General features: G+C 42.5%; 1 protein-coding gene across 1 annotated transcript in view; it reads left to right on the forward strand.

Annotated features, from left to right (window-relative positions):
• Positions 1–15,639, forward strand: part of UMODL1 (uromodulin like 1) — a 54,033-nt gene extending 38,394 nt beyond the window's left edge. The window contains exons 14-21 of the mRNA XM_069853528.1: positions 964–1,177; positions 2,650–2,787; positions 4,454–4,911; positions 5,579–5,721; positions 6,836–7,072; positions 8,433–8,592; positions 11,651–11,735; positions 15,432–15,639. Of these exons, the coding sequence (XP_069709629.1) occupies positions 964–1,177; positions 2,650–2,787; positions 4,454–4,911; positions 5,579–5,721; positions 6,836–7,072; positions 8,433–8,592; positions 11,651–11,735; positions 15,432–15,619 (1,623 nt within the window). The 3' untranslated portion in view covers positions 15,620–15,639. The remainder of the gene's footprint in view (positions 1–963; positions 1,178–2,649; positions 2,788–4,453; positions 4,912–5,578; positions 5,722–6,835; positions 7,073–8,432; positions 8,593–11,650; positions 11,736–15,431) is intronic.
• Positions 15,640–16,338: the final 699 nt, after the last annotated feature.

Consider the following 16,338-nt stretch of genomic DNA (forward strand, 5'->3'; position numbering starts at 1 on the left):
AAGAAATCCAACATACAACTCCAGTGTGTTTATCTCATTGAGGGAGGCTAGTGCCTGGATTTGAGCTGGACAGCTGCGTAAAGGGTCACACAGGGCTATATTTCCCCATCCCTGAGAAATCAGATCATCCTGCTCACCAGACTGGCAAAGGAGACTTCTTCAGGCATTATCATGAATAAGGCTCAGTGTGCTTTGAAAAAGGTGGCATTTTCTTTCTTAGTCTGCTTTTGAAGTCCAAGTTCACTGTGTACAGAATGCAAATGTATATTATAGTTCTGGGCCCCTCACCACAAGAAGGATGTTGAGGCTCTGGAGCGAGTCCAGAAAAGAGCGACTGACTTGGTGGGAAGTTGAGTTGTGTGGCAGTGTGGATGGCATGCAACACTTTTCTGTTTTCTTCACTCTGGTCCAGGCATTTAAAAAGATGTAAGTTTACACTCAATGACAAGCAGGAAAATTTTTCTTATTTTCTTGTCTCTGATGAGAAATCACTGGTGAAGAAAGGCTTGAGGATGGTCTGCTGTAAGCTATAATGTGCCTGAGCTGAGGAAGCCCTTTGAGAGATAGATACAGTGAGGAGTGTCAGAAGGCATCTCCACATCCATTGACAGCTCCTCCTTGTATTGGGTTGCCCCCTCTCCCTGGAGGCTATTTAAGAGGCAGAACATGGGAGCTTCTCTGGAGTCTCCTCTCTCCCTCGCTGTTACTAGAGGCAAAGGCCTGTGCCAAATGACAGATGAGATATCTTTATTGCTTAGCTTGTTTATTATTCATAGTTAAATATATACCATATACTTCAGCTGCTCTAGAATAGAAATGTTATAAAGCAAAAAGTCAATTTTTTGCTACTTCCCTCCGGTGTACTATTCTAATGCATAATGCTCCCTTCTGGGTAGTGCACAAAGCCTAAAATGTAATTGATTCTATCTGTCTGTCTTCACTTGACTCTTGTTTTGGTGCCAGGTGCATAAATCTCTGCCCCTTGATGTTCTTCAGAAGATGGATGCTGGTCTGATTAAAGTGTTGATAACAGGCATTACTAATGGGAGCACAGTGGTAAATTTCAATTTACTGATTACAGAAGATGTGGATATCTACTACATCATCACCACTTTTCGTGATGCCTTTGAACACAGCTCCTATTTCACAGTTGACAAGAGCAGTCTCTCCATAAATGGTAAGGAGCAGCTTTGAATCCCAAGAGTTTTTCAGAACTAAAAATATGATAAAGCCTATTATTAATCTGTGTTTTATGAGGTGAAAGATCCTGTAAAACAGGTGGATGAAAAACCGTTCTCTCTCATTATATTTCTGCTGTTTATCCATCCCATAAGCTTTTTTTTTCAGAGAACATCAAAAGGTGAAAAAAGAAGTGGTCTTGATCCAAAAGGACAAAACCAATGGACATTTTTGTCTATATGTAGCATTAATTTTATAGAGAAGATACAGAGACATTAGAAACAGTGAGTCACAAATTGAAGGGCTTACAAACTACCAGTGGAAACAGGTCACTGTACACTGACATAACTAGCTCTTTAAAACAGTTTTGAAACACATTAGTCTTTGCTTTGCACTGGTAGTGTTGCATGTGATAGAAACCTCAAGAAACAAATAAACAAACGTGAATACTTCCTCACTGAGAGTGTGTGTTTTCTTCACACACATGTAGGTCAGAAGTTCAGACGAAAGTTCACATCTTATCAAGACCAGCACAACAGTTGATTGTAGATCCTATTTTCCTTCATATGTAATTTAAGTTGTTAGCAAGAAACATTAGTCTCCTAACTAAGTATTGCTGAATTCTCTTTCATGACTTGATGTGTACTCTCTGGGAAAAAAAGCAAATTCTGTATCCTTAGCATGATACATTTGTCCAAAGAATATTGTTATAAGCTGTCAATTAGAATCTCATGAAAAATGACCTCAAAAGTGTGCGTATGGTTTGCCCTGTACATTCTCTTTGCCTGTTACCCTTACAGCTGTGAATCTGGAAAGCTGAGTATCCTATTAATTAGTAAGATCACAATTATCTCATGGTAGTGCTTTGTAGGGTGCCTGCCCACCTTGAACTGATGCTGGATCAAATGGCTTGTTTTAGGGGCAGTTCCTCATGGTTAGTGCTGCTTCCTGTGTCCCCCCCATGGTTTTATGTCCTTATTTGCACAGGTACAATTAGACCTTGTAAAACAAAAGGAAAATAAAGCATATTTTTCCTTTCAAAAGTGAAAATTTTGGCCAGATAAAAATTAAGAAGCAACTAAACTGCAACTTGGACCAGTCACACAAACCTTCCGCTTCACTTATACTGGGCATTTACTTAGCAATCTCCTCAGGAATGTGGAATGGGGGAGGCAGCTGAGGAAACCCCTGGGGTTAAACTTACCCCCTTGGACTGCTGATGAGTTTAGGAGGACAGGAGGTCTGCAGCAACTGCCTGCATTTCACTAAGTATCTGCTGGAGGGTTTTGTCAGTGCTTCCACTATCCCATCTCTTCTAGACGCAGCAGCTACCTGACACATACAGTAGAATATCACACCTAAGAGGTGTAATCCCACGTGGTGTCATGATATCATGACAAGACTCCAGTTTCAGAACCATCACATTTTCATTTACACACTCTCCACCTTTTGCTTAAATATGCCCAACAGATTATGATGAATGCAAAAGTGAAGAAGATGACTGCTCTCCAGATGCATCATGCCATAACACGCTTGGATTTTACCTGTGCAGCTGCAATGAAGGATTTGCTGATGTGCATCCAGAAAGGCCGGGAAGAAGCTGTGAAGGCAAAAAACCTTTTTATTATCTAATGGCTAACTGAATGCTTAGTGATCTGATCTTTACTGGATCGTGGTCACACATGCCACAGGTCTTAAAAAGTTGCTAGGGCTTAATTTGGTTTGTTGTTCTGAGCTAGATCCTAATGGGAAAAATCTTGCAGTGGACTTTAAGTATTTCTGATTCTAACACTCTGTCATGAGAGTGTACAATATTTAATACTGTCTTTCCAAGGTTCTTTTAACAGCTCTGTTTTCTCATATTTGTGTTTAAAATCAGATAGGATCGTCAAGATTGTTAGTTATTTTCATTAGCAGTAATAGAGGAACAGCAGACATAATAGAGAAGGTAACAGAAAGAAAGCACTAGGTATATGGTTTGAGCTCTGTGTGACAGCAGGGATAAAATGTTGGTATTATGAACTATTTTTATTGTATGAGTCAATTCATTCACCTTCTTTGTCTCTTTAAATCATTTGTTAACTTGCTTCTGATGGATCTGTAAGCTCCCAAATTCTTTTAGGCTTCTTCAGTAGTTTATATTTGTTTTTTTAACCACAGTGATAAGCTACTCTTTAGATGAAGTCACAAAGATTTGTCAACCGATACCAACCTTTGCTCAGTTTTGTTTAACCAAGATATTTAATATTATGATAATGAGCTTTTGGGGAATTCAGCTCTGAAAGAGCACAGAATTTTCTTTTTCTTCCTCTTATATTCAAATAAGCAACTTTTTAATTTGGGGCATTTCTGAAAGCTGGAGGGTTCCAGAAATAGATATACAGATATATATACACTGATTTTCTATCTTTTTTGGGAAATAGAGTCTGTACAATTCACTGAAATTATGTAAGAGAATTTCTGTGTAATGAGACATATCCTTTGTGTTTCACTGCAAATGGAGTTTATTATTTTGGTGCTCTCTAAGTCAGCGGTGGATGAATACTTAGGCGGTTTCTACCAGCGAAGAGCCATGAGGTAACCCCAGAGTCTGTGCTAGGGACATCTGATGTTCAACATATGCATTGATGTCAATCTGTGCTTCTCCTTCTCCCCCGCTTGCTTTGTTCCTGAAAACACTCAAGAGTGTTACTAACGTATTTGTTTAACTCTCCAGACACATATGTGCAAAATGGGCCTGTTGCATGAGGTTTGCCCTGCACTTCCCCCAGAATGGGTTTTCCAAAGCCCTCAGGGTCCTATCTTTCGGGTAGCTGCTGGTCACCAATGGGGCCAGGTTGTTTAACAAACTCTGCCTCTGTTTACACCCTCACATCCAGAAGTGTGCAGTCTCCTACAGTACTAAGCAAAAAAAAAAAACAAAAACCAAAACCACTTGCTGAGCAAAAGCTGGGGATCTCTTGCAAGCACTGATCTTCCAAAAGTTGTATATACATTTTTTACTTGGGTGCACCAATTATTGCACCTCTCAGGAAATAAAGTTCTGCTTTAGTCAAAGGCACTTTATGTATTACTTGTGATTTTTCTTAAAAAAAGCCCAAACAAACAAACAACAAAACCAGCCACAGCTTTATAAGTAAGTAGAATGGGTTAAAAAAAACCCAAAACAACAGGCCAGTTTCCTTCCAATAACTCCTAAATGTTTGCTCTTGCCTTATAAAATCAACTTGAATCTGCGAATTACAACAATGCCTTTATTTTTGGCACTCTACAGCATCTCCTATCACCCAAGAGGCAGCACTGACAGATGAGAATCCTGCACACAACACAATTTTACCTGCAACAACTTTGCAGACTTCGAATCATGTTTCCTCCCCTGCTCCACTGGACTTCTCTACTGCTGAGCGCGAAGTTCCAGAGGGCACCATGTTCTCTACTGAGGTGCTGCCTTCTCTCAACCCAAATTCTGTGTCAACTCCTGCTGTTTCTCCTCAAGCATCTCCTGTCCCCCTCCTTAAACCTACCCAGGAGGTTTCCATTAAAGATGCAGTGAGAGTGTTCTGTGAAATTGAGAAGGTTGTCCTTACCATCGAAAAGAGATTTTTACAGCAACAGTCTATCCCAGAAACTTCCTTGTACCTGGGGGAACCTCACTGCAATGTGAGCATCAGCAATGGCACTCACGTTGTGCTGCAGGCAGGCTGGAGCGACTGTGGCACGGAAGTTGAGACTGTAAGTGAATGTGAAGAAGATGTGGAGGATTTTTTTTTTGTCTTGGGGATGATACGAAGAGGGGGAAAATGGCAGATCCTTAGCTAGGAGTACAGTCTATTAGTTGCTGAAATATTGGACAAAAAAATTTCTTTGGAGAGAGAAAACCTCTTCCTATTTGAGGAAAGTTCTGTTTCTGTAACTTGCTGTTTGGGGAGGAGAGCAAGTGAGAAAGAGAATGATAATCTTTGGGGTCAGGCAGAAAAACTCAGGGGCTTTCCAAACTGAGAGCCACTTCCTATACCTCTGGGTTCCCTCTGCAGCTGTCAGAAACTTGTTTTTTTAAAAGGAATTTATTTATCATAATTAGACAAATAGCTCACTTGCTACCAGTACTGGGGACAAAGAGTGATGGCTCTCTCTTTGGATCCCAAACAAAATGCTATGATCAGGCCATGCCAAAGTACAGAAATTCCCTTGTGGAGCAGCCTAAGGAAGAAGAGGAAGGCTAATGGATTTTCATTGCTTCACTCTCCAGAAAATAAGATACAAGAAGTTTAATCTGCTTGATTTTTTCAGCTAGAAGAGTAAAGAATTCCTAAGCATTCGAAACTAGTAAGCCTGTAACTGTTATGTCCCTACATGCACTGATGTTCACAAGTTCTGCTTTCCTCTTTCTCTGTTCCAGAACATGACTAATACTGTAGTGAAAACAATCCTTCGGAATGATATTTCTGCTCAGGGAATCATCCATCATTTAAAAGTTGCAAGTCCGATTCACTGTGTGTTTCAAAACGAACTCTTGACTTCCTCTGGATACATTGCAGAAGGGTAACAACTGTCTGCTTTGAAATGCTGTTGTGTGGCCGAGTGCTGCGGCATCAGAAAAATTCTTAACGTATCCAGGGACAGTACTTGTTATGCTTAGTCTGCCATCCTGTGAGTCCTGCGCTCAGGTGATCCCAGTAACGTGTCGATAGATCCAACAACAAACCAGCTTGGCTATTGCCTGGCTAAACCATAGATGAAAATAAAACTCTGGGAGCTACTGGTGCAGGTTCCAGAGCCAGAATTCCTGACTTCTTTTTGCCTTCCTGGGCAATCACATGTAGCAATAACAGTATTTTCCTGCTTTTGGAAGATAGCAATGATGTATCTTTTCAACTGAATCAGGAAAGCAAACTGCTATATGGGTGCTGAGGATGGCAAAATTTAACTCCCTTATTTGATCAGCTTGAAGAAAGGAGAGAATATGTAATGCAAATACTTTTTTCATGGAAGGCCCCATCTTGAAGTAAGGTGGAATCAAATCCACTGTTCACAAAAAATGAAGCCCAGGCTCACAGAAAAGGTTGCAGCACAAGCTTTGCTCTGATGCTCTCCCTTCATACAGGTGCAGCTCCTCTCTCTTGCCTCTCTCGCTCCTCTCTTACCATCATGCTTAACCTATCATCACCAAAACTATCTCTTTCCTAACCCTTCAGACTTTGTATTTTCCTTTCTATCCCCCGACAAAGTCTTTGTTAGACCCCTTCTCACTGAGCTTTAAAATTTCTCATGTCCCTCACTTACTGTTCAGATTTGTGCCTTCTCCTTAACTTTTTTTGCCCCTTCATTTCTTCACTAAGCTTCTGTTCTCCTTACTTTGAACTTTAAGACAGCTTATAGTCTTGTTCCCTTTCATATTCACTCAAATATTTTTTCTCTGCTCTATTTGCATTGCCAAGACATTCCACTCTTTGGGTTTTCCCACTTGTGTTTCCATGCTCCCTACCTCTCCTAACAAAAAACTTTTCACCCTTTCCTCTTGAATGGTATTCTAAGATCTTGAGCTGCAGATAACTCTTCACTACTTAAATACACAAGAGGTGGAGAAACAGGCACTCATTTATAGAAACATGCAGTCAAATCTGTGGTCTTAAAAGGAAATTAATTGTTGTTTCAGACTTTACACCGTCTTTGAGGATTTGCATGGATCTGGACACTTCAGAACAGAAATGCAGTTGTTTATTGGAAACTCCCCAATACCAAAAAATTTCAGTGTCTCTGCCAGTGATGAAATATTGATCGAAGTGGGGATCCAGAGAGCAGACAACAAGCTCAAGGTGGTCCTCACTGACTGCTGGGCAACTCCAACTAATAATTCAGTGGATCCCCTCTCATTTACTTTTATCAGCAACAGGTACACCAATGCCACTTGCAAACAGCATGTGCCATCTTTCAGTGGTGCTGACTACTGATGTGTTGTATTTTGAATGCCTTTTATGTGTGTTGTCATCACTCGTTTACACTGTCCCTTACCATTCTGACTGGTCACACGTTTGTATGACGAAGGTAGGTATGAAAGGAAGGCATTTTCAAAGGGCAATGTGGTAGCTGTTTGAGTTTGCTTGCTTGCCCCATAGTTCTGAAAAGGAATTATACTTTTGACAGGAGGAAACAGGTAGTTTTGGCAGTCAGTAGTGGAAGAACATTGAAAAGTGTGTGCTTCATCTATTTCTCTGTGGTTCAGATATTACCAAGAACTTATGTGACTCTCTTCAGTGAAGGTGTAGGTTAGTTAATTCCCCCATGTTGTGGCTCACAGACAATGTTATAGCAACCTCTGTTTAAAAGGAGGCTTGTCCCTGTCTGGATCCCTGATCTCACCCCAATGTCACATTCCTTGGGCTGTCACCTTAAAATACAAGATAGTCACACTGAATCACACCATGGTTGGGGTTGGAAGGGACCTCCGGAGATCATGCAGTCCAAATCCTCTGCTAACACAGGGTTACCTCGAGCAGGTTACACAGGCAGACACCTGAATATCTTCAGAGGAGGAGACTCAACAGCCTCTCTGGGCAGCCTGTTCTGGTGCTCCACCATCCTCGCAGTAAAGAAGTTTTTGCTCATGTTAAAGTAGTTTCTGAATGCAGTGTGGCCCCGCAGAAACCTCCCAGACGGTAGCAGAGGTGATCTCTGCAGAAAGCCCTTCTGTGCCCCACCTGTCCCAGCTGGGCTCAGGGGTCCACATGTCTGACACCTCATTCAGTGCCCATGCTGAGTGAGGTCCTTGTGCTTTTGCAGGGCAGCAACAATTCCCAGACAGAAATGGAGGTCTGTGTGGGCACTTCCAGACCCAGACTGATCTGATGCATTCCCTAAAGGCTGATGTGGTCAAGAGAAACACTCCTAACATCAACGAGTGCTAGATAATAAAATGGGATCACTCATTAGTCTTTTTGCTCAGTAACAGAAGCTGTGCCTTTTAATATGATGTTCTTTCACATTGTGTCTGATGAAGCTAGACAGACTTTCTGTCACTCTTTCCCTTTTTTCCAACTCTCCAACCGCTTCTCAAATATCCTATTCTATTTGGTTACATTAAGAATGAAGCAGCAAATAGCCCCTTACCACCTCTGCACTGTTGAAGAGTTGCTTCACAGAAGGTCTGGCTGTGGCTTTCTAGAGGAACCTTATAACCTGAGTTATTTGCTATAACCACAAAATGCCTTCCATAGCCCTAGCGCTATGTATGTTTTTTTTCCCTTCCTTTTCAGCTGTCCCATCCCAGATACATACACCACACTGATAGAGAATGGGAATTCAAGCAAAGCGCAGTTGAAGATGAAGATTTTTTCCTTTGTCAACAATTCCGTGGTTTACCTACACTGCAAAATACGTATTTGTATGGAGACACCAGGAAGCACCTGTAGGACAGTGAGTATTTTGCTGTGACATGCTGTTTTTCTCTGACATGCTATATGCAATCCAGCAATGGAATTGAAGGAGTAATGCCTCCAAACAGGGTTTAAAATGGCTCTCAATGTTTTCTTTTATTTTCTGCTGAAAGCAGGGAGGAATGGGGAAGAGCTACAAACACAGGGTATCTGCCTTTCTTCCTTTTCCTCATCCTCATAGTTAAAAGCAAGGAACTTGGACAGAAATGAGTGTTAAAGCTGGGAAACCTGAGAACCGAAACTTTTGCCCCTGCCTAATGGTGGCTAGAAGGCCATAAACAGATGTTACAATGAAACAGGTTCTTCAGAAATGTGTCAGCTCAGATGGATGTCCCTAAAAAGCAAGCTCCCATATTGGCAGTGCCTGCAGGAAAGTCTGAATAAATTGATTTGGGATTTTTTTTGTCCTTTCCGCCCCCTGCAGAGATCTGCCTCTCCAGGTCAGAGTTTAGGTATCAGGAATGGAAGCTCAGTGAACTAAATTTCTAGAGCTGTAATTCTGATAGAATATATTACGGCTTTTAAAAAACACATTGCTTTATAAAGCAATAAATTAAGGAATGTTCTGATAACAACTTCAGTTTCTAACTGTCTGTGCTCCAAAGCAGTGCTTTGTTTCTTTTCACTTCTGAGTAAATGATACACACTGCTTCCTCTAAAAATGTATTGCTACCATAGAAATAAGAAAAACCAGGATTTGCTGATGATTTTTTTTTTCTTTATAGCAGACACACAGGAATTCTCCTCTCCCTCTGCCAGTCTTCTCAGCTCTTTTTCTATCAAGGATGTTTTCATTAGCAGTTTGGTGTTCCTCCATTGTTGAACACTTTCCTTTAGCTCTAAATAACTCTATTTAAGCTCATTATAAAGCAAATGATTTCTTCCTAAAAGACTAAATGTGGCTCACAGGAGATACTTGTTTCCCATCTCCAAGTATAAAGCTTCCTCCAGATGAAAAAAAAAAAGTAGAGTCAGGAAACACAGCTGACAGATGGAAAGGTGGGTCCAGTTTTCACGGTTGAATTTGAGTGTTAAAAATCAGTGCTTCAGCAACTCCCAGCCTCTGCTGTTCCTTGGAGGAGGTGATGCCTTCTCCCAGTTCACTGTTCTCTGCACAGCTGAGGAGGGACAGAGGGATGGGTGCAAGGCAGGAGAATAAAAGGGGTGGGCAAGGCAGACACTGGGTGGGCTTATATGTCTGCTGTAATGAATTAAGGAGTTGCTTTGCTAGGAGCTGTGGGGTTTGCTGTAAGAGCAGGCTTTAGCTGTATGGATTAGAGTTCAGGAATAGGGTCAGCTAAAGGACTGGTGTTGAGCTGAATTACAGGGGTCTGTGATGGGTTAATTCTGCTGGCCCAAGATTGGCTAGATTGAGATTGACATCTGCAGTAAACAAGCACAGAGAGTTCATAAGCGAGACCCTCCACTTTCACATATTCTGTATTATTAAATTCTGTATTATTTATGTATATATGATATATATAGTTCTTCCTCCTATGCATAATTTACCCCCTATGAAAAGTTAGGGAATTCAATATCTTAAATTGAGATTAAAGCATTATACAGGGAAGACAAGTACAAGGCACATCTGCACATGACAATGGTTTTTACAAAGAGGGGAGGGGGAGCAGCAGGAGGTACAAAGATCAAGGAAAATTGAGGCAAGAGCAGAGTGTATTTGGAAATAACGTGAGGTGACTGGGAGAGAGCTCAGGGTCTGAGTTTTGATCCTCTGATCCGTCTGCTGCTCTGGAGGATGCTGACTTGCTTCAGGGCAGATTTGCTTCAGCCTTTTGCCCACAAAGTCAAGACTTACATCTTGTATTATTTTTTCTTACCCAATCTTTTTATTCCTTGTTTTCTTGGAGGAAGACAGTAAGGTGCTTTAAAGTTCAGAGAAGAAAAAAATAGCCAGCCTGGGGAGAAACATAGCAAGAAATGAGTAAGAAATGTGACTTTGAGTGGAAAGAGGAGCCTCTTTTTTTACATCAAACAAAGCCTATGTTTGATGTAATGTGGCTGCTCTGTGGCAATGTGGAAGCCAAAATATCATTTACATCCGGGAGTAGCTATGTAGCTATACTCTCTAATGAACTTCCCTAGCTGGGAAAGCTATTTGAGGGTGGGCCAAAGTCACAGATACACGTCTTTTTATCTGGGGGCTGACCCAGCTAAAGACGTTATTGCTGACAGTGGATTGTACAGATTTTTTCAGTGTAATCAGGCTGAAAACACTGATGAGACAAGCTGGTAAGACACCCTTGCACTTCCCTCCTTTCTTTTGCTGATAATAGTATGGCACTGCAGCCTCTCTGTTTTTATGTGCACTTCCAGGAGTTTCATGGTATCTTTTGAATAACATCAACAGGCAATGGTTCCCATAGAGACTTCTAGGTTGCAACTTAAAACAGAAATGTAGCAAACAAACTGAATGGTGCTACCCAAGAAGTGTGCAGAAGATGAATGTGCTGTGTGTTCTGCAAGTGCTGCTCACACAAAGCTAAAGCAGCTAATATCCAACATTTCACAGGACAGGGCTTTCAAACTAGTAGGGGTTCACATTTCACTGAAGAGTTCTGCATTGCTTCAAAATGACACAGCTTGGTAGAGCCTGAAAGTTGCTGCTGCTTTTGCTGGTGATGGTGGCACTATCTACTGTGCCTGCACAGCCTGGAAACATCCAAACAAAAATGTTTGCAAAACTCTGGCATATACAAATAGTGAGAAGTTTATTTTCCCACAAGGGTCCTCTAAAACAAACAGAAAGTTAATGAAAACAAAGATATCTTCTGTGTGATATGTTTGTTCACAGTGATATTTTGCAGTGTGACTTATTACAGGTTTTATATGGATGTTTCCCTAATGCCATTTCTTTTGAGCTTCTATTTGGTGCTTGTTTCAATTTAAAAAAGAACAACATTAAGAAACAAAAACCCAATGAGGGAGAACAGCACTGGGCTTTCACATACTCATCGTAAGACTTCGTGTTTTTTATTAGTAAGCCAAATTACTTGTTGGAGTTTGACTTATCGTTGCAGAGATGCCATGCAGCTCGATCTCTGAAGACTGGTGAAACGATTGCTACACATAGAACGTCCTGGGGACCACTATGCAAATCGGCTGGTGAGTTATGAATAGATTCTGACAAAAAGGGGACAGAGAAGATTCTTCTTCACTGGCAAATGCACCTGAAAACCAGTGATACAAGGTTTTCTTGCCCTCTGCATATTTTTCTGAGGAGTGGGTTTCCTTACTGAAGCCCTGTGGCAGTGTGGAAAAGCATGGGCCCTCCTTGAAGGAGTGACTGTTAGATTGTAGAGGGAATGGAAAAAGGGAAGGGAAGAAAGTACTTTGTGTAGCTATTTGCACAGGGTAGCAAGTACAACAGCCACAAAATGTAGCAATTATTACAATTGTAGTGTGAAAGCAGTTTGAATCTTCTAGATTGCAATCAGTTTTTCAAGTGTTTACATTTTTGTTAGATGGCACTTATACTGAGTGCTGAAGTTCAAAATCAGAGGAGATAAGAGATTTCATTGCCTTGTTTCTTTAGACTCCCTGCTGTTACTGCTGTGGGGGAAGGAGGTAGAGCCTAGCTGATGCACAAGACCTTTGTTAATCTGGTGGAGCGGTACAGTACAAGTTAATAGAGAATGAACACCAGCACTGTGTACAAGAAAGGCCTAATTTGTTATGCATCTGCCTCTTCTGCATTTACTGAGTCATGTTTTTCAAGGGCAACTGTGTCCTCTAACATTTTTAGTCACTTGGCCTACTCCAGCCACTTGCATTCATATCTTATTACGTCAAAACACTCATCAAGAGTGTTTGTACACACCAACATTAGAGATTTAACAGATGGCTACTGTGATTAGACAGAAGGCACCCTCTTTCCTCCTGCTTGTTGCCTGTTTTGCTGGTCACTGATTGCTCTTCTGACTGTGGAGATAAGTTAATGCTGGACTGCTAATGGATTCAGGGCATTTTTTCTCCTCTGCTGTGACGGTCACAATGTTCTTTTGGAACGTGAGACAGGCCCTGACTCCGCATATTGTATTTTTCTTCTATTATAGGCAAGTAGTTCATGAAAGGCAGGTTTTGCCAAACTAACCTGTTCACCTTCAATGGAAAGATAACCAGCTTACTGGATGAGGGAAAGGCTGTGAATGTAGTCTTCTTGAACTTGACACAGTTTCTCACAGCATTCTGCTTCTGAAACTGTCAGCCTCTGGCCTGGACAGGCGCACACTCTCCTGGGTGGAAAACTGGTTGGATGGCCGGGCCCCGAGAGCGGTGGGAAATGGTGTGAAATCCAGCTGGAGGCCAGTGACAAGTGGGGTTCCCCGGGGCTCAGTGCTGGGTCCAGCCCTGTTCAATGTCTTTATCAACGACCTGGATGAAGGCATCGAGTGCACCCTTAGCAAGTTTGCGGATGACACTAAGCTGGGAGGAGGTGTCGATCTGCTGGAGGGTAGGGAGGCTGCAAAGGGATCTGAACAGGCTGGACCGCTGGGCTGAGTCCAATGGCATGAGGTTTAACAAGGCCAAGTGCCAGGTCCTGCACTTGGGGCACAACAACCCTGTGCAGTGCTACAGACTAGGAGAAGTCTGTCTAGAAAGCTGCCTGGAGGAGAGGGACCTGGGGGTGTTGGTTGACAGCGACTGAACATGAGCCAGCAGTGTGCCCAGGTGGCCAAGAAGGCCAATGGCATCTTGGCTTGTATGAGAAATGGCGTGACCAGCAGGGCCAGGGAGGTTATTCTCCCTCTGTGCTCGGCACTGGTGAGACCGCTCCTTGAATCCTGTGTTCAGTTCTGGGCCCCTCACCACAAGAAGGATGTTGAGGCTCTGGAGCGAGTCCAGAGAAGAGCAACGAAGCTGGTGAAGGGACTGGAGAACAGGCCTTATGAGGAGCGGCTGAGAGAGCTGGGGTTGTTTAGCCCGGAGAAGAGGAGGCTGAGGGGAGACCTCATTGCTCTCTACAACTAGCTGAAAGGAGGTTGTGGAGAGGAGGGTGCTGGCCTCTTCTCCCAAGTGACAGGGGACAGGACAAGAGGGAATGGCCTCAAGCTCCGCCAGGGGAGATTTAGGCTGGACATTAGGAAAAAATTCTTTACAGAAAGGGTCATTGGGCACTGGCAGAGGCTGCCCAGGGAGGTGGTTGAGTCACCTTCCCTGGAGGTGTTTAAGGCATGGGTGGACGAGGTGCTAAGGGGCATGGTTTAGTGTTTGATAGAAGTCATTGGACTCGATGATCCGGTGGGTCTCTTCCAACCTGGTTGTTCTATGATTCTAAACCATGTCCCCGAGTACCTCGTCTACCTGTCTTTTACACCCTTCCAGGGATGGTGACACAACCACCTCCCTGGGCAGCCTCTGCCAGTGCCTGATGAGACTTTCTGTGAAAAATTTCTTTCTGATATCTAGTCAGAAACTCTCCTGGTGCAGCTTGAGTTACCACTTGTCACTGGCCTCCAGCTGGATTTCACACCATTTCCCACCACTCTCTGGGCCCGGCCATCCAACCAGGTTTCCACCCAGGAGAGTGTGCGCCTGTCCAGGCCAGAGGCTGACAGTTTCAGAAGCAGAATGCTGTGAGAAACTGTGTCAAAGGCTTTACTGAAGTCCAGGAAGACCACATCCACAGCCTTTCCCTCATCCAGCAGCCGAGTCACTATCAGTGGCAGATAGGAATTGTTGTACTCAAGAAGTCCTTTCCAGCTTGGTGATTCTATGTTTCTATGATTCTATCATTCTGTGGCTGCCAACAGTGCCCTTTGGCCAAAGATCTTGTCTCTAATTACAGGCTTGCATGCCTTAGTACTTCTCTTCTGTGCATCTCCAGTACTGCACAAATGCTTGGCTAAGTAAGTGCTATCCTGAAAATTTATGCAGGCAAAGAGAGATATTTGTAGGTGCATCAAGCTTTTACAAGAATGAATTGGAAGTGTGCATGCCTAAGGAGACAACTGGCAATGAGGTACTTGACTCTTACCCCCACATAGACCTTTAGTGCTCGTGACCCATGACACCACATTGTTTCCTTCCCCGCAGTGTCTGAATGCTATTCCAAAACAACACCGCTCTCCTGCAGGTCCCATGACATGTCTGCTAGACCTATGCAGATGTAGACACCCTTGGGCTTCTCAGGTGGCCCTGGATGCCTATGGTCAGACTATAGAGTTGAACCCACAGTGACCACTTCAGTGTGATTCAATTACCTGATTCCACTGACTGCACCAGCCAGATCTCTGCTGACTGGAATGGTGGCTTAGAGACCCAGTACACGTGGAGAATCCTTTCCTAAATACTTTGTATTTAAGGAATCAATGAATGGTTTGGGTTGGAAGGGACCTTAAAGATCATCCAGTTCACACACTCCTGTCATGGGCAGGGACAAGAAGTGTTACCTATGAGATAAAAGAAAATCAAGTGGTTTTTAATAATCACAGATTAACGGGGACAGGATTAAGATGGGAGAAAGTTTCACCTCTATTGTCACTCTGAAAGTAAGGTAGTATTTCAAAAAGTCACCAGTGCCGATCCATTAATTCTTATTTTAACAGAAAATTGTGGAGTCAATTCCAAAGATACATCACACTCATACCTGTAGAGACTCTACACTTGTATATAAGAAGAGAATGTGAACTGTAGATCACAGACCTTTCCATGAGAATCACCCTTCCCAAAAGGCTGATTCACTTCTGTATCACAGCATTGCACATTAGCTGATTTGTAGGCAGTGTTGATTTCTTACCCCAGGAAAAGATTTAGGAATGTCAAAGCTTTTTTTCCTTCACATTCTTGTTTTTATTTTAGCATCTGATTTGAAGAGAGAGAAGGAGGCTGGGATAGGAGTTGGATACATCATACTCATTGCCTTTGCTGTGTTGGGTTTTGTGCTGGGAGTTGTGAGCTTTCTCGTTTTCCTGTACCAGCGAAAGATGGGAAGATACAACTTCAGAATCAAGTCTGACAACTTCAGCTACCAAGTGTTCTATGATTAGTGATTTCCAGGTTACCAGATGTAAGTATAATGAGCTGTTACTTGTTTTTGGCTGCTTAGCTCTTCCTGAAATGGTTGCAGATGAGGGTCCCCTGTTTAAGGGTGTTTGAACCCCTTGTTGTGTTTGCCGTGGTGAAGGTCTTAGAAGTAAAAATGAAATTGCTACTATTCTTGACTGTTCTCAAACACTGCAGACCATGGAGGAGGAAGACAGCCTTCTCTTCCTCATCTTCCTTTGGTCTCAGTAAGACTAAATGATGCTTGACTTTAGAAGAACACCAATAACCATTTCCACAGAAAGCATATCACTTTTGGTTTGGGTCATGGATTGGTAGAACAAAGGAGAGAAACTTTACCACTCTCTTTTATGAATCTGCTTCAGAAGTGATCTCTTTCTGCAAAAGCTTGAGTTTAATTTTGTTTTGGGAGAGATTCTGTTTTTCAAGAGAATTGTGGGATCTTAAACATAAAGAGCTTGAAACACTGATAATATATAAGCAGTGCTTAGAAGTGCCTGCAGAGGGTCTGAAAAGACAGTTCTGATGAGCATTAACTCCTACAACATATTCTGCTTCTACAACTTGGGAATTTATCACTTTTCCAGAATGCCATAGGATTCAGCAGTTGTTCTATAAAACGAGCACATTCTAGCTACTCGTTTGTATGTTTGTCCCTTTAAGAGGAGGAGAGGCAGGTGACAAAGGTCGCTTGCTGAAAAAG

Source organism: Phaenicophaeus curvirostris, chromosome 1 (assembly GCF_032191515.1).
Source record: "Phaenicophaeus curvirostris isolate KB17595 chromosome 1, BPBGC_Pcur_1.0, whole genome shotgun sequence".
Taxonomy (NCBI): Eukaryota; Metazoa; Chordata; class Aves; order Cuculiformes; family Cuculidae; genus Phaenicophaeus; species Phaenicophaeus curvirostris.